The sequence below is a fragment of the Lichenostomus cassidix genome, chromosome 6 (genome assembly GCF_008360975.1).
Source record: "Lichenostomus cassidix isolate B80296 chromosome 6, HeHo_3.0, whole genome shotgun sequence".
Lineage (NCBI taxonomy): Eukaryota > Metazoa > Chordata > Aves > Passeriformes > Meliphagidae > Lichenostomus > Lichenostomus cassidix.
In genome coordinates, this window is record NC_139487.1 from 20,557,680 (window position 1) to 20,579,478 (window position 21,799).

At 42.5% G+C, this 21,799-nt stretch overlaps 1 protein-coding gene and 1 long non-coding RNA gene across 4 annotated transcripts; one reads left to right on the forward strand and one right to left on the reverse strand.

The window, feature by feature from the left end:
• Nucleotides 1-1,809: 1,809 nt before the first annotated feature.
• On the reverse strand, nt 1,810-21,791 carry AP3M1 (adaptor related protein complex 3 subunit mu 1). Of its 3 annotated transcripts, none has more exons than XM_085065578.1 (9): nt 21,671-21,791; nt 12,668-12,943; nt 11,480-11,651; nt 9,044-9,181; nt 7,004-7,089; nt 6,524-6,657; nt 5,645-5,852; nt 4,138-4,282; nt 1,810-2,842 (listed from the first exon to the last, which is right to left on the reverse strand). In XM_085065578.1, exons 2-9 carry the CDS (start codon nt 12,938-12,940, stop codon nt 2,742-2,744), a joined length of 1,257 nt encoding a protein of 418 aa, XP_084921704.1. In that variant the 5' UTR covers nt 12,941-12,943; nt 21,671-21,791; the 3' UTR covers nt 1,810-2,741. The 3 variants fall into 3 exon arrangements, with proteins under 3 accessions (XP_084921704.1, XP_084921703.1, XP_084921705.1); XM_085065577.1 differs by lacking the exon at nt 21,671-21,791 and adding an exon at nt 21,408-21,644; XM_085065579.1 differs by lacking the exons at nt 1,810-2,842; nt 21,671-21,791 and adding exons at nt 2,871-3,146; nt 21,408-21,648.
• Nucleotides 19,256-20,102, forward strand: LOC146435449 (uncharacterized). The gene is made up of 2 exons (XR_014853235.1): nt 19,256-19,718; nt 19,871-20,102. It is a non-coding gene; the product is annotated as an uncharacterized LOC146435449 (long non-coding RNA).
• Nucleotides 21,792-21,799: the final 8 nt, after the last annotated feature.

Sequence of the window (21,799 nt, forward strand, 5' to 3'; positions counted from 1 at the left end):
AATGAAACAGGAGATTTTCCTGAGGCCTGACAGTGATCTGCTGTATTCTGAAAACTTGAAATGGGGTTTGCCTGATCCTGTCATTAAGGAAAGAACTGTTACTCTGACCAGCATCTCGTTAATCTGAATTTTCTCAAACTGAATGCTAGAATGATGAGCATGAAACCACTGTTGTCTTTCCTTCACTCCTTCAGCTTGAGAACCTCTTCTAAACACTTTTTCTTGTTAAAAATTTCTAGCAGCATACATAATGCTCTGATTTGGCAGAACCAATGTTTATTGGTACTGTAGGACCAGATGTAGCCCCAGAGTGCCAGAAGGCACCTGTGATTTAGTAATAATTGGTAAAATTCAGAGTTTGGTACTGTTCACATGCTTCTCTCCATAGGTGAGAGAAGATAAGACCCTGACACACAACCACCTTAGTCAGAACTCCCAGAGCTGGACATGTGGAGAAGGGGAGATCAGAACTTGGCAGGGTAATTCCTTGCTAATGACATCTTCTGATTCTCTAAGCTCTACTCTTTGTAGTCTCCACAGATATGCTGGTACTTTTTTTTTTTTTTTTTTAAACAGAATGGGAACACAGGTCCCCTTCTGCAGTTGAGCTCCCTGTGTTTGCAGATACAGCAGAAACCAGCCCATGTACAAGAAAAGGTACTGGCCTTACACACTTGCAGCCATTTCCCTGACAAAACACATCTCCATGCCCAGGCTGGTTTCCTACCATGAGTGCAATTCTTGTTGTCTGATGAGGATGAGCTGGAAAGAACCATTCCAAGCTTTTCCCTGACAACAGCCATGTGAGCTACCCTGGGGTTGGGACTGGCAGCTCTGATGCTGCTCTATGTCCTAGCTCAGGAAGGGTGTCAGCTCTGAAAAGCTGTGGTGCAGCATTTCCAGGCTGCTAATGCAGAAAGCAGCTCCAGCTGCTCAGGCTTCAGCAGGAGATGTTATCAGTTACCACTGAAGATAAGATTTCGTGTACAGTTACAGTAACTCAAGGATGTCATTTGCTGAAAAATGGAGTGGAACTGTAGGATGAGAAACAAAGTGATGGATATTTCTCCATTTGAAAAATGCAGACTAGAAGGTTGGTAGCTTTCAATAACCATGGTTGTGTCTACACAAATGGAAGACCTTATTAGATGCTGGTTCTTTGTAGTGTTTTATCTACTGTAATTTTAGAAATTCAAAATGGTTTATAGCCAAGTTTACCCTAATGATATTACCAAAGTAAGAAATAGAGAGTATGTGCTCATTTCTTTCCTTACTGACTTGCTGCCAGGGTTCAGATGGATTTCCCCTCCTCTTTACAGATTGGATTGTTTTTTGTCCAAGTATTAGAAACTTTGACTAAATGACTTTAGTTCCTACTCTTCAGCTGAAGCAAAGCTAGTACCTATTCATCAGTTTGTAAGCCAAACAGGTTAGAGAAACAATAGGTCTTCAGTATCCCACCCTTAATTAATACTGACCAAATGCATGGTTTGGAAACTGATAGCTACTGTGGAGTATGTATTGGTTTAGAGAGATATGTTTTTGTTGGTGTATAACAAGAATTTCAGTCAGCTTTGCTCTGACTGTTGAGTCTTTGAAATATCATAAGTAAATGGTTGTCCTCCATTTAAAAATATGAAAGGGACCTTACTTGTTGTGCTCCTAACAGCCTTTTTAAACTCTAAGTAGCTGCACAGTGATCAAGTTCAGTAAAGATGCAGCAAATAGTCACTGAGTATCAGATGCTTCCTGCTTAAGAGCATCATAAATTGTTTACAAGAGCATGAACATTTCATAAGATGAGACATATTTGCAGTAGAGTTCCCTTTATTTCAGAACATTAAAGCACACAACCATTAAATACACTTGACACTTCTATTGTGCTATCTAAAAAGCTACACTCGAAGGTACACACTGCACAGATCTGGTGGCATCCACTTCAAACAAGTGGAACGTTTAAATCAAAGCAAAGGCTTCACATAAAAAATAGATCTTACTCTCTGCAACTGTATTCTTAAAAAAAATGACGGGGATGATGAGATTGAATGGAAAGAAAGTGGATTACTGAAGCAACAATCACCTCCCAGATTTAATGCAGGATGTTATTTTTATCAGCTCATCTGCAGATGGCAGAAATGAAAGCTGATTAAGGCAAATGCTTCTTAAGAAAGGCGATTTCTTGTAAACAACACAGAAATAATTTTTTACTTCATCAGAAGCTTTTTCAGGAGTGACACTTGCTATGTCCTGGGCTCCCCAGGGACCCCTGCCCCTCTCACTGCTGCTCTCTATTTCTGAAGGAATTATGTGCTGCTTTGGGGAATGCCAGCTTGCAGCTGGCTGTGGGTGGAACTGAGCTTTCTTCGCAGGCAGCTGCAGCAGCAGAACATGCCACCAGAAGACTTTTCCAGTGGCCTGTCTCGCCTTCAGGGTGTGCTTGACCTCAGGGCTTTGGTATCTGACTGGCAGTGTAGTGTTTGCAACGTTTTGTGGGTTGCCCATAGCAAACTATTCACCAGCACAACAATTCAGTAAAAAAAGAGTGAAAGTGTAATAGAAAAAAAGTACCTTATTTTAAAGCCATATTAAGAAAAACTAAGCTATGCTTTCATTTTAAGAGCTGCTGTGCACAAATGCTTTGATCCCAAACTAATCAGTGTCTATTAATTAATTGGCACCTAACCAACATAAGTCACTAAGCAGTCAAGTTTTTTTAAGGGGAATTTCCTCTTAGCATCTTCTCATGTTCTGACTTGGAATTTTCCTGCTTTTGTAATATATTTGACACCTTTAAAAGGCTTGTATTTTTCTCCATACATGTCTAGGCGATTCACTTTCAGTCCTGTAAAAAGACAGAGATGAGTACAAAGTTAAAAGCAGAATGCTAGGAATCATGGCAGTCTGATTAGAAATCCAGCTTTCTTGAAGCACATTAGGATTGGTTAGGAAGCACTTTTTCCTTTCTTTCACAAATTCATCTGGTTTGAAGTGGCAGATGAGAACATTCTTGTCACCTAATCATAGCTGTCTTGGCAGGGCAATAAGTTGTTTCTCTTCTACTCCATAAACCAACATCCTCCTTCCAAGAGATGAACTATGGAAGAAATGAGTCTCTCTTCCTCAGTTCCTGTATGCTGCACTCATTTCTGATCATGAAGATGAAGTAAGGGACAAGTTTCAAAGTTCTTTTCACTCCAAGCTGTAATTGCAAGAACCAGCAATCCCTCTGCAATTCCTTGAAGAAGGCCAGTAGCTATTAATTACCTATGGCTTCAGGTTGTTCCCTGCTTTCTCACAGGTCTATTATCTTTGCTGTCCAGCCACTGGACCAACTATTTCTTGCTAGATTAAAACTAGTGTAAGAGGAAGCAGCAGGATTCTGTTCCTACACCAGAATTAACTGTTATTTACTCCAAGTAGTCTAGGGGCCAAAAAGATCATAGCCTGGTACCTATCCAGAAAGGTACCACATACACTACCACCAGCTCTCATTGACTGCCTTCAGTCATCCTCTCCCAGTGTGGGTCCTTGCACTGTTAGGGCCTTAATCCTGCAAAGCTTGCTTGGAGAAGCATTTTACACAGGGACACTAACATTGACTTAAGTGTTTGCAGACAGGCCTTATCTGCTTTAAATTTACTTTTGCACATACCCTATAGACTTCATTCTGCTTTTACTTGCAGATTGTTTTAAAGATGGAAAACTAACCAGCTCCAGAACGAAAGAATAAGGAGGGCATTCTTCAAAATTAATGGATTTTTTATGACCACTAGAAAGAGCTTTAGTGGTACAATGCTAAAGGAAATCAGGAGCAGCAACACTAAATCATCATCCATCAATCTGCACTAATAGGATGCATTTGCATGTTTAATGCACCAGTCAACAAAGAAAAATCCATTCTTCTGCATACTTCTCACAGTCTTTCTTGTGCAAAACAATTGGGAATTCACAATTCCCAGCAAAGGAATCTTTCAGCAAGGGTAATTGTCAGGTTTGGGTTAAGTCAAGACTTTATCCTTTTGGACCAAGCTGACTTCAGATCTGCATTTCCAATTAAATTATTAACAGTTCCACACTTCATTTCCTAATACTACTCATTCTGCCAGCACCAATTGCATGTAACACCTCCCCACTCACCTGAAATTGCAAGCTGTTGTATCTTAAATTGGATGTTTAAGCTTGGGTTCTCCTCTGGCTTGGGGGCTCCAGACTGCAGGTTCACTATGCCCTTCAGGTTTGGTAGCTTTTGAGGGGTTATTTTGCCCACATCCCATGTTAACACCTTGTCAGGAAGGAGAGAATAGTAGTAGTAGCATTCTAGGAAACAACCTATGAGGTCAAGTTCATGTTAAGCTTTTAGTTTGCAGGCTGGGTACAGAAAGTATCCTGAGTGGCCCTGAGAATTGTCCCACTGGCTGTGACAGGGCTCCTGCAGATATAGGGTCATTTTTTCACCATCAGTGTTCCTTAGTGGCTCTGTGCACTGAGAACATCCTGTTCCCTTTGCTAAGGACGACTGACCCTGATGTCAGTTTGGGTCAGCTGGATCCATGAAGCCAAGACAGTAAACAGCACAAAGATCACAGAAACTTAAACACAAGAATGAGGAGAGTAGGAACAAGGCACTGGATCAAAGGAGATGTCTAAGCCAGACTAACTTTCTTAAGGATTACTTGTTTGCCATTGATTGTTAAAGTTTGGAGAAACGGGAAACCACACAGGTGCAAACCCACAAGGCTGGTTTGCTTGTTCTTATCACAAACTGGTAAATGCAGGAAAACCTCAGTTCTCTCTGCTTCTACAAATTTTTGCAGTTTCAATCCACCAAGTTATCCCAGCTCTTGACAAAAAACACAGTAAAATTTATTTCTGCAAAGAGGAAAGCAGACCTCAAGTTTTTTGTTGGCATTTTTCTTTTAAAAATATCAGGGTCTATTGTTTTGAAACAAAATGCTACTTGGAGAGCTTTCACTAACAATTTTAATCAATTGCTGACTGAGATATTCCGAGGGCAGCAGAAAGCTCAGAGTAGGGTATTAGAGCCAGCAGAATGGGTTGGCTCAAACTGCTTTTCAGCAAAATGGCTCTTGGGTACTAAAAGGCTTCAGGAGTTTTAGGAAATTTAGGTCTCAAACCCCAACTGAGAGGCAAGAAAGCAGGAGCCCAAGTTAGATTTTTTCTATCTTCCTGTGTGCCTGAGGCTGATCTTCTGGCAGAGATTTTTTTCTCATCTCCTGCTCCCTGTTTTTCTGGCTACCTATTTTCAAGGCTAGTGCATTTTCTTCAGATAAATATAGTTTCATAACACAGATTGGAAAATAGATAATGGCTGAAACTATCAGCAAAATACTGGATCCACTAAGGAAAAATATTAGGGGGTGAAAGAGCATGGTGAAAAAAGTGAAAGGGAAGGAAAAGGATACTGACAAAGTCAGAAATCACAACTGGTGTGTATCTAAGTTTGAGAAAGCAAGTTTTAAAGGTAAATTTTTAATTCATAAACATATGCTGAACAGTTTTTGCAGAACATGTGCTGAAAGAGTTTTCTGCTAAGTGTGGAATACTGTTCCAGTGTTCTGCAGTACGGGGTGATTTGTTGTAATGCCATCTTCAATATTTAAATAAATAAAAACTTAAGACTTACTTTAGTAACTGGGTCAAATGTATAGCTGCCTTGCGTAGCAGTGAGGTTCATGTTAAGTACAGCCTTTGGCATGTGAACTGTCATGACAACTCCTTCTACTGTCTTCCCCATATTCTGTTTTGGTCCAATGGTAACATCAAATCTTCCTGAAGAAGTATTTTCCTTAAAACTGATCATGTGCTTCACATATACAGGAATTGCCACCAAGCTGAAAAAAGAAGACAGTAGCTGAATGCATCCTGGCTACTTCTCTACTTGAAAAATTAAAGCTCTTTCTCATAAACAGTTCTTGTGTTTCTGGTAGGTGTTCAAGTTAGAACTAGTTTCTTTCAGAAGTGACAAGTGAAGTGATACTCTGTTCTTCAGCATCATTGATGTAATTTTATTAGCACAGAATCACAGGAAAAATATTTTCTTTAATTTTTTTTCCAAATACCTTGTCCTATACCCTATAACTTCCCTCTTTCTTCATCTGTTGTTTTTTTTTTTTTTTTAAGTAATCTCACTGAGCCAAATCTCAGAAGAGCCACTATTCAAATCAGGCTTTGGTTTGCAAATATCTGCAGTTTAGACTTCTCCATGTACACAGAGACTTACCCACAAAGCATCTAGCATCAACAATGACTGCTAGAAATGAATACCCTATATTGCTGTCATGTGTGATTCACTCCACTGAAAAATGATTGCTGAGTATCTGCAGGTCACTGAAAAATGGTGTTCTTCTTTTAGTGAGGATAGAGCAACAGATGAGACAAAACCTGAGCATATGCATTTTAGAACAATGCAAATTCCCCCTTAACAAGGAGGAATGTGCCGTTAGTGAGATGGAAAGCAGAGGTGGTGTAGCTGCAGAACCAGTGTGTGTGAATGGAAACGTACTTCTGTGAGCTGACACGGTAGGAGATCAGTCGGAAATTCCCATCGGGAGGAATAAACGAAAGGACTCTCTCAGACTCCCAGCGTTTGAACCGAATACACGGATGGAAGCTGACATCATCCAGCAGCCGTGGGTTCTGGAAGGAGTGGCAAAATGGTAAGTGAAATCTCATCAGGTACTAGCAGTTTGGGCTAGCTACTGAACTCCACCCAATCCCTATTTCTTAGACTCTAAGTAGCCATTATCAGACAGGATTTCTGATCTGACCTGGTACTGCAGCTGCTGTGAGAGTATTTTTATGTACAGACAACAGCCCTTCCAACTACTGAACAATGCAGCTTCTACAATATAATGCAAATCTTGTTACTTTTTGTATGTGTAATACACGAAGTAGTGATCATGCTGTTGAAATTGTTTAACTCTGATCACCAAGAAAAATAAATCCTGAGCAATTAAGATTCCCAAATATAGGCTGAATTTACCATGAAAGACAGAGAAAGATCTGGCATTCCTGAGAGCTTAATACACGAATCAATAACACCTTGGATTTCTGCAAAGACTGTGGAACCTGCAGGGGAAAACAAGACACTTGACTTAACATTATTATGAAAGGCCTAACAGATGTGGTGAAGTGCAGCTAGAGGGCACAGATGACATTTCCACAACACTCAACAACATGCCAAACCCAGCTAGGAAAGGTCATTCCAGTTACCTGTGTCCTGGGCAGCTTGCTAAAATACATGAGCCAGAGCAAACAGCCTGTCCCAAATTGGTTAATTATAGTTGTGCCAGCTGTTGCACAGGACATGTACTGGACGTGACTGAACTGGTTGCCAGCAATAAGCAAATAAGAGTTTCATAACACACCAGCTCTGAATTTTTTCTTTCATCCCTGTCCCTGGTCTCCAGAAAACTAGCAAGTTGTGCAGTGGTGCAGGGAAGTTGAAGCACATCAAAACAGTCAATGTCAAAATGCAGTAAGTTGGTGCTATAAAGTTCCAGCTAACCTTGGCTTTCACAAGTAAAGGCTGTTTGACTATGAAATTAAATAATCATCTTGATGTTAAATAAATCCATAGCAAAATCCCCCAAACCCCAAAGCAAGAATAGGAAGCACTTTACCCAGGAAATGTTCATTTTCTGAAATACCCTTCAAGTACAGAAAAGCATAAGCAGGACTCTGGACTAATTAATTAACCCCACATGTAAAGGTAATTTTAGAAGATAGGTAGAAACTAGGCAAGGGGAAGGAGAAATGGTGGCTTTATACTTCATTTGAAAAGAAAGGGATCCTGTTTCAGGTTAAAGCAGTCGACCACATCCTTATGAAACAAGATAACTTCCCTATTCTACGGGAGCAACCTTATCTACTCCTCAGTCCTAGGGAAGGCTATAAAGAAAGGCTCTTGCATTGCTACTCCCCAAGAGATCAGAGCAGAACAGTAGCTATGACTACTACTGCAGCAGATGCTCAGTAGGAAATTAAACACTTGGTGCACACCGATTTGGCCTGAAATACACACAGAAATACACCATAGTCTTGACTTCTCAGACTAAGCACACCACTCCTGGGAATCCTAATGAGCCAGGACAGTAACACAGTCACCAGCATGTTCTATAAGGGCCCTACAAGGCCACCTTCTTTTAGCTTCAAGCTGGGGAGGGAAAGAGCTGCACAACAGCTATTTATTCATGAGACTATCCAGTTCAACGATGGCCAAAGCATTTTTTGAAGTGGGGTACAGAACCAAACCGACACTGCTACAACAGCAGCACTGAATTAAATAATCAGAGGTCTGCTCCCTGCTCCATACCATCACAAAAGGGTGACCTGCAGTCTTCAGCCTTGCTAACTGCTGGCCCCAATACTTGAACAGAAGAGCAGGCTCCTGCCCACAGCTTTGCAGTTTTCTTTTTGCATCATTTTTTTCTGTTTCTTGGCATACAAGTTATCAGGTTCCTCCTCAAAGTTAAATCTCAGAATAAAGATTTTTGTATTTGAAGATGATATGTTTCATTTACAGAAAAGAAAGGAGTATTACTATGCTTCATAATATATGACTCCAGTTTATATATAAGGAAAACAATACTGTCTAGCTATTTTGCATCAAGTTTATCTTGCTATCAGAAGAAAGCTAATGCAAGATTTTGTCTTGCTCATTTGAGGGCCTTCAAGGACTACACTGTTGGCAGGAACAATGAGAGATAATTTTCTCATCACATTTAAAACTTAAGCTATATTTTTTCCTATTTATATCTATAGATATAATCAATATACAAACAGAAAACATACTTCTTGTGGATGTTCTTGAAGCAGCCTAGAGCATATTGCTGTTTTAAGATGAACTGAAGAAATACACTTAGGCACATCATTTTAAATGGTATTTTCTATCTAAGATATAGATTCTTGTATATAAAACACATGCAAAAAAATAAGAAGGTTGGACTGTATTCTCTCTAAACATCATTAGCTACATGTAAACACACTCAAGAAACAAAAATTAGTTTGCAAGGCATCTTACCTGATTTGTCTATAATCGCATCAATTTCTTCAATGACATCAAAATAGGCTTCGTTGTTTGTGTATTTTACCCCTGCTCTGCGCCAAGGAATGTTGGACAATTGTCCTGTGGGAAGTGTGTCTCCCACATTACTACTCCCTTAAAAATGAAAAGGAACTAGAAATTAGTAATTAATTACAAAAGGAATGTTTCAACTGCCAAAATTTAAAATCAAGGCAAGGCTTGCCCCAAGAACTGCAGACTAGAACCTGGACCCCTAAAATGTTATTTGTGAGGTGACGTGAAGGCACTGTAGCCATGTGTCCAGACTTAACAGCTATCAGACTTCATTTTGCACCACAAAATACAATGCTCGAGTCAGCAGGAGGTTTCAGTGGGAGTAGATGTGAGGCTAGAGCTTGTGAAGGATTTCATCACTGTAATTCAAGACATGACAGCCCCCTGTCAGGGCCTTAAGCCTGTTTCCCCGTTCTCCTAGGAGTTTTAGCTGGATGACTTCAAGGCTGATTAACAGGTAAGAGTTATTAGTAGGAAAGATGTGTAAGAAGCCTTAGCGAGGGCTCCCACAGTCTTTGCTTGGAGCTGGTGTTAGGCTGAGGGTGGGGCTCACCCTTGGTACCCATCTGAGCTACCCTGCAGCAACGGGACTGTGTGCCAAATCGATCCAGACCCTGGCCAGACTGGACTTTCTGGCTACACATGTCCCATTCTGATGGATGTAACTGGCAATCCCTGAGCAGTAGATGACCTGTTATCATCTGACCCTGTCCCTGACCTGTTGCCTCAACTTCTGGGCTCCTGACCAGTGATGCCACTGTCCCTGCCTGCCTTGGCTCCTGGCTCTCAATACCATCCAGCATGAGACAAGGGCTTCCTGAGCTACCTACCTATAAAGTAAACTGATGATGCTTTAAAAAGCAAAAAAATATAATCTTATCACTTCTGAGGCTTAGGTGACTGATGCCAGAATCCCAGCAGAGTGGAAACAATTCCCTCTGCTAGAAGCAGGTCCTGGGATAGGACCACAGCTCACGCTGGCTTGTGCCCTTTAGCACGATGAACACAGTAGCATGTCCTGCCACGTGAAATGGCTTCACTGAGAAGCTGGTGGCCAGCATTCTACAAAACATCATTTCTACAAAACCTGCTGGGCAGGCCCTACCCTGGCAGGCAGAAAACAGACATTTTCATTCTTTTGAGCTAGTAGAAGTAGTTATTCAAACAAACCCCTTCCTAAAGTCCACCCCGTATGTGCTATAATGCAGGGGGGAGGAGTTGCAACCATTTCTTCACTCCCACTGCATCTCTGAAGAGGAGCAGTTGTTGTGTCTGTCCCTTAGCAGACTTGCAGGGTGCAGCAGTGCCAGGTAGGTAGGAGAGCTCTCAGGCTGCTGTTTCCACCTGCTCAGCACTGAACTGTTGACAGTGACAAGATGCAGGCTGCCTTGGGCAGGCCCTTTAGGCTCCTAGAGAATTTTAATAAGGCTTTAGATAAAACAAGAGGATTTGATGCTGCAACCCTTGGCTTCAGGAGTCTTAATTCTTCTTACAGAGGTCCAGCTAGTCCATTAGTCATATTTTCCGTAAGTGTAAATACTGGCATCCAAACCCACATTAAAAAAAAACCTAACCAAACCCCAAAAAACAGAAATCAAAACTGGTGAGATTTATACTCAAAGATTAAACCATATCTACTACCTAAAAGACCAGCTCCTCTGAGTACTACGTGTGTGGCCCTGCAGCCCAACTGCTCCCCTTCTCTAACACAATGACAGGCGCCCATCTCGCATCTCTCTGCTCCATGTGACACCTCATGGCTCACCTCCCTTGCACCCGCTTGCCAGACAAGCAGATTCCACCAGCTCAGCTGACAGACATTTGGCTCCGTCACTGCAAGACAGATCCATTTACAACAGCCTGAAATCAGTTCCGAAATCAAATCCATATGAATCCACATGCTGATCAGTGGTGATGGCAGGGTGGAGGATGAGGACAGCCTATTTGCTTCCCTTCATGCTATCTGTTCCCACCCATCAAGGATTTATGAGGCATCCATTATATACCTTCCTATAAGGATTTCTTATAAAATACTTAAGCTTCTCCAATCCCCCCCTGTTATTCAAGGCTTGGGGTTAGCTCTGTACCTAACCCAGAGCACCTGTCTCCAGTATGTCCTGACTGTACTAGGAGCTGCTGTTCCTGAGGGACTTCAGCAGCTGTGGCTGAACCAGATGGTGCCACCAAAGACAGCAAAGGGGCCAGGCATAAACTGCAGACAAGGAGGGAGCTGTTTTTATTAAACTCCTATTTGTGAGAAGTGGCAGGACAGTGCCCTCACCTTACAGATTCACACCAATACATTATCTTTTAGCTACGAGGAATGATGGGGCTTTATTTTTAAACAGCCGTCATTGCTGAAATTATGTATTTGCATACCTGTGATGGAGTTGACAACAGAGCGCAAAATTGTGGGAGGCTTAATCAGCTCCTTCAGTATGTTAGATTCTGTTGCCAGTGGAAAGCCATTGTCTAGCATTTCTTCTAGAAGTTCATACACAATTACTACATTGTCCTTAATTGCAGTCTCAGAACATTCGCCGAAGTAATCCTAAATAAATTCAGAGATTACAAAAGAGAGGATTTTTACTCCTGTTAGAATGCTTTGCAAAAGGAAGTTTGGTTTTTTCTTCTTACAGAACCCCTCCAACATATGAACCCATTTTAGTACCTAAACTGACTAGCTATTTCTATAGTCTGATGGCATCATATTGTTAAGGTTATATTTATCACCTAATTGGCAATAAATAAAAGCATGAACAGTGACATTAATGTAATCTGATGTACTGCTATTTATGTCACAAAGGTCCTTCCACTTGTGAACATTAACATATCTACAGTTACAAGACTCTTGTAAAATGAAGATACTATCTTTCAGCAATGCTCAATCTTCACAGTTTCCTTTATATAGTGCCTGTGAAATTGGTTGAGAAGTGACTCATGCTTTGCAGCCCTTTCCTCCCCACAGAGTGCATGCTGCCTGACTACACGCTTCTTCTTCCCATCTACACAACATGAACAGTGCAAAAGCTTACAGAAAAAAACCAGCATCTACAAAGTGGGATTTGGGTTCTAGTGCCTGTGAGTACATAAAATAGACCTTTTTTTCCCTTTGTACACTATAAACCCATGCTTCACTTAAAAATTCCAGATGGAAAAGTCACTGACAGAAGGGTTTATTACTATTCTTTAAAAGAAGTTTATACAAAAAAATCCCTTGAAGTTATTTTAGAATCATAGCATCATAGAATCTTAAGACTTGGTCCCGATCTCCACTGCCATGGTCAGGGACACCTCCCACTAGATCAGGTTGCTCAAAGCCCCATCCAACCTGGCCTTGAACACTGCCAGGATTGGGGAATCCACAACCTCCCTAGGAAACCTGTTACATTCACTATTTTACCACTTTCACAGTAAAGACTTTTTTCCTAATATCTAGGCTAAATTTCCCCTCTTTCAGCTTGTACCCATTACTCCTTTTCCTGTCATTATAGTTCCTGACAGAGTCCCTCTCTGGCTAGGCCCCCTTCAAACACTGAATTTTAAAATCATTTAATGGTGACAGACCTGGAAAGTATCTGCTACTCGGTGTAGAAATTCAATTACAAAGAGTGGTGGCACTTCTGTCTGTATGACAGACACAAAGAATATTTTATCCCGATAGATGCTGATGAGGTAGTGATGTGGAGTTGAGATGACAGGAGGCACATTCTCAACATCGATTGCTTTCTCCTGAGCTTCAAAGAAATAATCACACACAGATTGGCTCACAACGCTCTTCCAGTGCTTCTCCAGGAATATATCACCAGAACAGTTTATAAGAAACAGGCTGTGGATCATTTTCTGTTGGAAAGACATTAAAAGAAGTTAAAATAAACAAAAGGGTATGTGGATTGACATTTCTTATCCCAGACTCCCTTTCTTATAATGGTTATTCTTTACTAACATGCACTGAATTTAGGAAAAATATCTGTTTTGTTGGTTTTCTTTGAATTCCATTTTCTTTATTTGGAAGAATGTTCCACCAAAAAATATTTGCCACTGGATTATGTTGCTAATGGATATCACAATGCAATCAAGATGCAAGCACCCTCGTTTTCCACTTTCATCCCTATCTGGTATTTGCCATTTATTTCTTAAAGAAAAGCTGACCCTCATGAGCTGGCACTCGCTCAAACGCCTCTGCTGACATGTAAGAGTAACTCATACATAAAGTTTCCCATGGCAGTGCAGTTGGCCTGGCAGTTACATATATAACTTAGAATTGCTCTGTCTTAAAGATACAGCACTTTAGCTTGTCAGCATTCAGCTGTTGAACTAGAAAAGTGCTTTTTATTTGCTGTCAGATTAGTCTTATGATCTATGCCAAGCTGCACTTGGGTAAAGGGTTGGAACCCATTAAAAGTACACAAAACTAGACATTTAAATCTGATTTAATGAATAAAGTTGCCGGAAATGTGCTTGGCGTGCATGAAATATGTTTACATAAAATGTTTTGCACTTAAAAACTTACTTATGTAAAAGGGGAGTGGGAACTGCAGCTAAGGAATGTAACTGTTTTTTCTTATCTCTTTAAACATTTACAAATAACATGCCTCAGCCACTGATCCTTCATTTTATTCATGGGGCAAGAGGCTTATCTGCCTTTTTAAAAAAATATATCCCAGTCTATTTCTCAACTTTCAATGACATAATAAGTGAACTAAGTTGTTGATACAATAAAGAGAATAGAGTACTATCTCTCCATCTACAGAGGAGAAATGCTAGCAGACTTCAGTTTACTTCTTCAGCCTTTACATGACACAGATACAATGCTTTGGCTGACGTGCAGCATAATGAGCCTCTGACAAAAATAAATTCCAATTTTAAGCCTGGACTTGGAAAACAAACCAAACTGTAACCCCAGCAGTGGCTTCCCAAGGTGAAGTTAACCTGGTACACAGGTTATATTCAAGCATAAATTCACCTGTAGTTGAAGGAGCTGCCCCTGGCACTGGCTATTCTTTCCTTTTGCCTCTCAGGTATTGATCTGAGTAGGTCTGTGGCTCTGCAATTATCTACATTAGGAAAATGGTCCAGCCAGAAGATGACCCTGCAAAAGCAGCTGCTGGTCAGATCAGCTTCCTAATGCAAGTTATTACATTGCCAGAAACTGCTAGAGCTGGCAGAGGGCAAGTGGTGGATATGGGCACATGATACCAATGGAGATTCAGAATTGAAATTTAGATTTTGGAGGACTTCAAACATGACTGGAAAGAGGCCAGAGAGTTACTGGGCATCCACACCTTGAAACAGGGAGACCACCATCAACTCTGCATCTACAACATAAGCCAAACACTTGCCAGAAACGTATCCTAGTTTTCATTAATTTTATGATGTTTGGCCAGGATCTCGTTATAAAACGCAGATAAAATTTGCTCCTTTGCTGTTTACTCTGGCACACTAACGTGAAGATAGCACAGAAGCATCTAGATGTACATGGCCCAGTCCCACAGAGATTTTGAGGAGTCCAAACACTGTATGACAAAATCTCATTCCAAAATACTGGAATAAGCACTTAGCTCCACCCAGAGTGAGCTTGTGTTGCTGTGTGTGAATCTAAACAACCCAGAGTACTAACTCATCTGCCAAAACACTTGTAACAATGAAAAATGGTCTGGGCCTCCAGATTTTGACAAAGCAAAAGTATGTCTTCCAAAGCTCACCACAAACGGTGAAGAGGGACAGCTCAAGAAGGTTGTCATCATGCTATTTCCCTCCACCTAAGTCAGCAGATATGGAAAGAGAGCCAAGATCCAGCTTTTCAAATTCTAAACTCCAGCTGCTCCTTCACATGCATGACAGCTACGGGCTCATCTTCACTGGGGCCTTGCCAGGTCTCAGACACCTCCTGCTGAGAGCATGCTGTCTTTGGTGGCAGACAAAAGAAGACCACCAGTCAAAAGGTGGACAAAAAATTAATCTAAGCCAATAGGGAATGTAAAGGGAAGCTCTCTTAGAACCTGAGATTACATGTTTGTTTAAGAGTGGGAAAGGAAACAAAGCTACAAAGTGTTGTTGTATGTTTCTACTATCTCTCTCCTGGACCAAATTAATCTCTAATTTCATTTGTTAAAAAAAACCCAGACAATTTTAATACTGTGAGCACAGCATTTTTATAAAGGAGCCTCGATACAATTGCTTTAATCCAGTTCAAGTAAACATGTTCTGAATTTAGCCAGCATTGAACATTAAAGCCTTCCAAAATCTCCTGGATAGTCACACAACAGTGGCAAGTATAATCAACCACTGAATGTCCGTATTGTTCGACACCAAGGCTGCCCAACATATGAAGGTGCTCAGCTATAAAGCTTAGAATAGATCTCTGTACATTTTTAAATGGATACAATAGCATATCTGTTAACAGATATAAGACCCAATTCCCATTAAATGCACACAAAGCTGCATCAGAGAGTCCAGTACAAGCAGCACAGGTCAGACTGCATTTGCAGAGGAGCTGATCCACAGCTCGCTCTGGAGGAGCTATGCTGGACCGCAGGCAGCTTCCAATGATACTCTGACAAAGTCCATCAGGCACACGTGACAGAGCATTTGTAAGCCCCAGCAGTTGTGCTTCTGTTAACGTTCACACAGAATCTATTCATCTACAGATGAAAAACGATTGCATTTATCACAATATACTTTTAACAAGCACAGCTGTGCAGCAAACCACATGATCACAGCAAGCTCCTGGTGCACCAAATGACTGCAGTGATAGCAGGGCCCCTTCTTTTGCCCCAAGTTCCACTTAGGATATTAGACTATGACTTGATATGCAATCAAGGAGGGGGTGTGGGGAGCCAGGAAGGGTGGTAGCACTGGGCCACTGGCCTTCTTTACTCATCTGCACCAAGCTGCCTAGGCACCAGCTGTGCCCATAGGAGTGTTTGTGTGGCCTCGTGGTGAACTGGAGTAGCAAACTGATCCAGGGGATCGCCCTTGGCAGATGACAGCTTTGTACTACCTATGGCAAGTGAGCAGTAAAATCCCAACTAGCTGCCTACTCTTCTGAATAGGAAGATAGGGATTACATGATTTCCCATGATACATATTCTGCTTCTAGTGTAACGCTTGCCTTCAAATCCTCTCACACACTCCTTTCTTCCTTCCCAAGTTTTAGCAGTATGCTAATTTGCAGTGCTCCGGAAAACTGAAGCTCTCCCCTTGCAGCCTAAGTGCAAAGCAGGCAGCCCCAGAGGCACAAGCCCTGCCCTGTCAGTCAAGGGGCAGCTCAGTTGGTACATTTCCCAGAGCTGACTAGAATAAAGAAGCTCTTATAGCAGTGGGGACATCAGTCTATTATACACAAGACTAAGTAATTTGATTTATCCCATACACTGTCAAGCAATTGGCACCAGCTGCTTAAAGATGGATTTCATGTTGAATATCTTAGAACTGGTAACACTACAAAAATACCAATACAAGATATGTAAATTTATTTAACAAAAATTACTCACAGGGCTCCAAATACTGAAGATTTCCTTGCTACTCTATTTTTGAGTGCCAGATTTCATTTCAGACATGTAGAGATCCCTGAATTAATTTCTCAATACCTTAGCTTCTTGTCTCATCAAAACATGAGAAAAGGGAAAAAGATTGAAAAATGCTGAACATAAGAAATCAATCCAGTAACAGTAAAATTCCTCACACCAGTAGGTCACTATTTGTGGCCAATCAGCACAGCGTGTTAAGAGCTGCAGCGCTTTGAGGGTAAAGGTCTTGAAACAAAGGTCCTAAGTTCAAAAAAGCAGTAGGAAAAGTACACCACCAAAAATCACGAATCACGAGATTCTTCTACATGTAGCAGTGTACGCAGACACCACTTTGAGATGTCAACACAAAACCACTCTTTGTAAGGCACTGAAGGTGTTCCTAGGACTATTCCACAAGGCCATGCCTCCCATCTCTCTGCTTCTAGGCCTACCTAAGAGCAGACTGAAGGTGTGCATGGATTCGTTATTTCCATCTGGGCCAAAGCAAGCTGTTCAAGCTCATTTCCAGTAGCTTGACAGTCTCTACTGTTACTGCCTGACTGAAAGGCACCTTACAGCCTCTGCAGCAACAAGCAGCCCTGCAGTTTTGCAGCTTCTTCTCACAGAATTCCCATCCTTGCTCTGACATGCAAAATCCCATGCAATTCGTCTCAGTCATTTCCATCCTACCAGAATCTACAGACGTCCACAGAGAAGAAAAGCATGTTTTAACTAAGACGCCTTCAATGCGCTGTTTCCATGTCTCTAACTTTCCTTTTGATTAAATCTGGATTTGCAATGTTAGTGATTTTCAAATTCTTGGCACGGAAACATCTGGACTAAAGTCACAGAAGGCTCACAAGACAAAAGTAGAGCTCATTGGCAAAAGAGAGAGGCTCTGAGCATGGGAAAAAAGGACTGATTGCACATGCTTGTCCTTAGCTACAATTAAGTACTCTAAAATGTAATTAATGCAGAAATACTGTTAACAGCTGCTTTTCCATAACACTGAGCTGAGTTACATTCAAAGCTCTGAAACCAAGAAGTGCGGAAATTATCACTGATCTCTGCAATGCCCTTTAGAGCTAGTACTAATTACTGAAAACACCCTCAAACAGGACCATCACTGCATAAGTATTACAGAGCTTCCATGTTCCCTGAATTTGGCATAGCTGCTCTGAAGGGTGGAAGGATTAGTGGGGGTGGACTGTCTGAGTCTCTGTTATGTAGCTGTGGAAATGAACTTCTAGTGACAAGTGAAAGTAATCAAATGCTTAAAGTAATCTGGAGAAACAAGTAAGTTAAAATTGGCAGTTCTATTTCTATTGTAAAGCTAGTATTTTTGTCACAACCAACTAGTCAGTACTTTAGCTTTTTCCTATAAAGTCAAAATGTGCCACAAATGCGGCAAAACTAAAAACCCTTTGTTCCTGACCTCCCTGTTCACTGGCTTTCAAACCAGCAAACCTAATAAAGAGAAGTCCCACTAAACACCTGAACAACACTTTCAAGACAGCCAGTGTGGCAGCACTGAAATATTGTATAACTGGCTGAACCAACCTGACACAACATTAGTGGCTGTGATTCAAGTTGGTAAGTCTGGAAGTCTCGGATTTACTAAAACATGAATGTTCTGTAATTTCACAGGTTTTCTTAGGCTCCTATTATTGTTTGCGTGTCTTAATGATGCTGCTCAAGTGTCATGAATCTTTTTATGTACAAGATGCTCACAGCTTAGGTATCTGCACATCAAAGAAAAACATTTTTGCAACCTTTCTTAAGAACTGCCTGTTGTCCCCCTCTGTTAGCCAAGCAAAACTCCGTATCTACTCAACACCATGAAGTGCTTGTGTCTGTAGAACTACTCAGACACATATTTTATCAGCAAGATCATCCCTATTAAAGACTAAATGCTTTGCTTCCCAGATGTTCAGTATACATTTATTTATCTTTGCTCTAATTTAAAACACTGTCAGTAACTTTCCAGAATTGTTTTTAAAAGGAAGTAGTCCTTTGAGAATACTCTGAAGTTGTCTTAAATCAGTGTTTGGTATCCATAACAAAATTTGCAACTTCCTCTGTGCTTTTACCAGCAGCAATTACAGGCTGCATGAGAACTTGTACAGCATTTTATCTACTGTCTGATGAACTTTCCAAAAATACATTTGCATGGTGCCTCTGTTCAGTTTAATTCTAGTATAAATCTTCGAATTGCTGTCAAGAGAGTTCCATCTCTTGTCAACAGAACAATATTAGATCCTGAATAATTGAACAATATTAGATCCTGAACTGCAATTCCCTTTGGGACCTGCAAGAACAGAAAGCTTTGCTTGAAAAGCTGGAAAAGCAAGAGTTTCTTAGAAAAAAGCCCCACACCAAAATAATTAAAAATTCATTGCTAAAACTACATTTTTACATGGAGATGGAACATTTTGAACACAACTTACATCTGAATCAGTAGCTTTAGGAGTACTAAGGGATGACCTCAGAAATTCACTCTCTGAAAGCAGTAGTGAATAGACAGAGAGGACCAAATGGACACAGATAAAGTGAGTGTTTTGTCACACACGTACTGTCCATAGTATTTTCAAGAACACTGATAATTAGGCTCATATTCCAGCCAAACCATTAAGAACTTTGAATGGACAAGACAGAGGGATTCAATCACAGCATATAAAAGCCCCAACTCTGTAGCTCTTTGTGAAGATGTTTTCCATCATGCTCTCCCAATTCACTCCTCCAGTAAGTCTGACAACAGTGCTACCAGCTTTATACGACCCTTTTTCACAGGCTCTATTTGAAGAGGCACTCAAGATTTCAGGAAGGAAAAGCACAGTGCCGGAGAGCCATGCACTACTGAAACACTCCACCAGAGCCAGCAAGTACCACCGGAACTCTACTGTACATGACAGCTCTTCCTAACACGTGTGCACTCTGCCACAATCAGTCCAAACAGAGGGCAGAAAGCATAACCACTGGCACCTTCCTTCTCTCCCAAGAGGAGAGAGAAAAGCAGGACTCTTTCATCCTATATGAATCAGTCTCACAAATACTGACTTATTCTAAGAAGCTCCTGTTAAAAGGCTGCCTTTCATACATTATCTTCAGTAAGTATGAAAAATATTTAACTTATCTTCTCTGTATTAATTTTTTTAAGTTATATGTGAAGCTGAAAGTTGGGCGAAAATTAAAGGGAAATAAGAGGAAGGAACTTAACATTTTAAATTAATTTTAATTTGGTTTCTTGCCATTATTACAGCCATGAAGTTCAGCTACCACTCATCTCCGCTGTTCAGGCTTCTCTACCTCAAGGACTTCAATTTCCCTTTTCTGAATCCTCATGACAAGGTTTCTATTAAAAATTCTTCATGGAAGGAGATCTTTACATGACAGAGTAACTGGGACTTAGCTGGTGCATAGCTGTCTTGCACGACAGAAATTTTAATTTCTGAATAAAACCAACAAAATTAAACATGAGAGGGCATGGAGCATTCTTAATGTTTTATTTTTCCATTTGCAAGGAATTTTCAGGTATGTGCACATGGGCAATAAAGAATCTGTTTGTCCCTTTTCCCCCAGCCCAAAAAAACCAGGTTTGATTGTGTTTTTGAGTTAGCAGCCAACACAGCACGTATTAAGCCCCAGACATTTTTTACAGAGAAATATCATTCATATATTTATTCTTCTTCTTTTTTTCTTTTTTTTCTCTTTAATAAATAAATGAGAAGCTGTGTATGATTCAAACCTGCTGGGAACTGCCACAGCAGAATCATTCCCATGGTTGGCACAGTCAGTCCTTTTGTAAAACATTATTTCCATCATTTTACCCCTTGCATGAGTAATTGAATTTGGTTTTGCTTTTCTAGCAAAATACCTTTTCCTCTCCCATACTGCAGTCTGCCTGCTATGAACACAAATTTCCATTATTCAAGTACGGTTTTTTGCCTGGTTGGTTATAGAAAAGCTACATTGAATGGCGATGCTATTGCTTAATTTGTTTAACACCTAATGGGTACAAATCATTCATCCTACTGAAAAGATGGTAAGTGCATTACTAATTCAAAGCAGATTTGATCTGAAACAAAAGAAAGAACCTCCACTCGGTTACCGCTGGGTACTGAGCACGGCAGAAGCGGCGTGCATTGCAGTGCTGGATGATAACGGGCTGTTTCCCACCGTGTATTATGCGGATCTACACTCACAAGGCCCCTTGCTAATTAATCAAGTCCAGCACGAGTAGAAACACCCTGGCTGCAGCAATGCTGCCGAGGATCGCCCCAGGCGAGGCGGCGCCGCTCCCCGCCCGGCCTTGCTGCGGGCTCTGCCGGCACGGCGGCTCCCTCCGCGCCCCTGCGCAGGCCTGCGCTGCCGGAGCAGCCAGCCACAGTCACTGCCCGCCCGGCGCTCAATCCCCGCGCATCCCTGCTCCTCAGCTCGGAGCGGGAGAGGCACACACCGCCGGTGCGGGGCTCTGAGCCGGCCCTGCTCACTCCCCGCCGGGCGGCTCCGCACCCCGCAAGAGCCCAGAAACACGGGGGGATTTATTCAAACACCGCAGCGATTTTGTATTTAAACGGGTACCGAACAACGGAAACGGAGGCGGGTAAAAGGGGAAGTCTCGGATTTGCGGGGCAGCCTGCCGGTACCGCCGCTGGCATGGATGTCGCCCCTGCCCAACTCCGGCCAACCAACGCGGCCGGGCACGGGCGGCTCCCGCCGGGTGGGTTCCCGTCCCCCCGAGCGAGGGCAGCGCCGCCCCACCCCGTCACGGCCCGGGCCCCCCGCGCCCCACGTACCTCCCCCGGCCCGGCCCGGCCCGGCCCGTCCCGCTCCCGGGGCAGCGGCCAAGATGGCGGCGAGGCCCGGCGGCGGCGAGGGGCCGCCCCCCGGCGGAGGCGCGGGCGGCCGGGGCGCTGCCTGCGCCGAGCGCCCGAGCGCGGCCCCCTCCCTCCCCGGGCCCGCCGGCCCCGCTGCCGCGGCCGCCCCTCACCGCCCGCCGGCACCGCTCGGCCTCGGCGGCCGGCAGGGGCCGGGAGCGGCCTCCGGGCGCTAAACCCACCCGGGCCGGCGCCGCGGCACCGCGCGGCTGGGCAGCGACGGCGGGCGGCGCGGACTCCGCTCCCCGCCCCGTCAGGCGCCCGGCGCGGCCGTGCGTTCGTCCCGGCGCCCCCGCCCCCCGGTGGCGGTG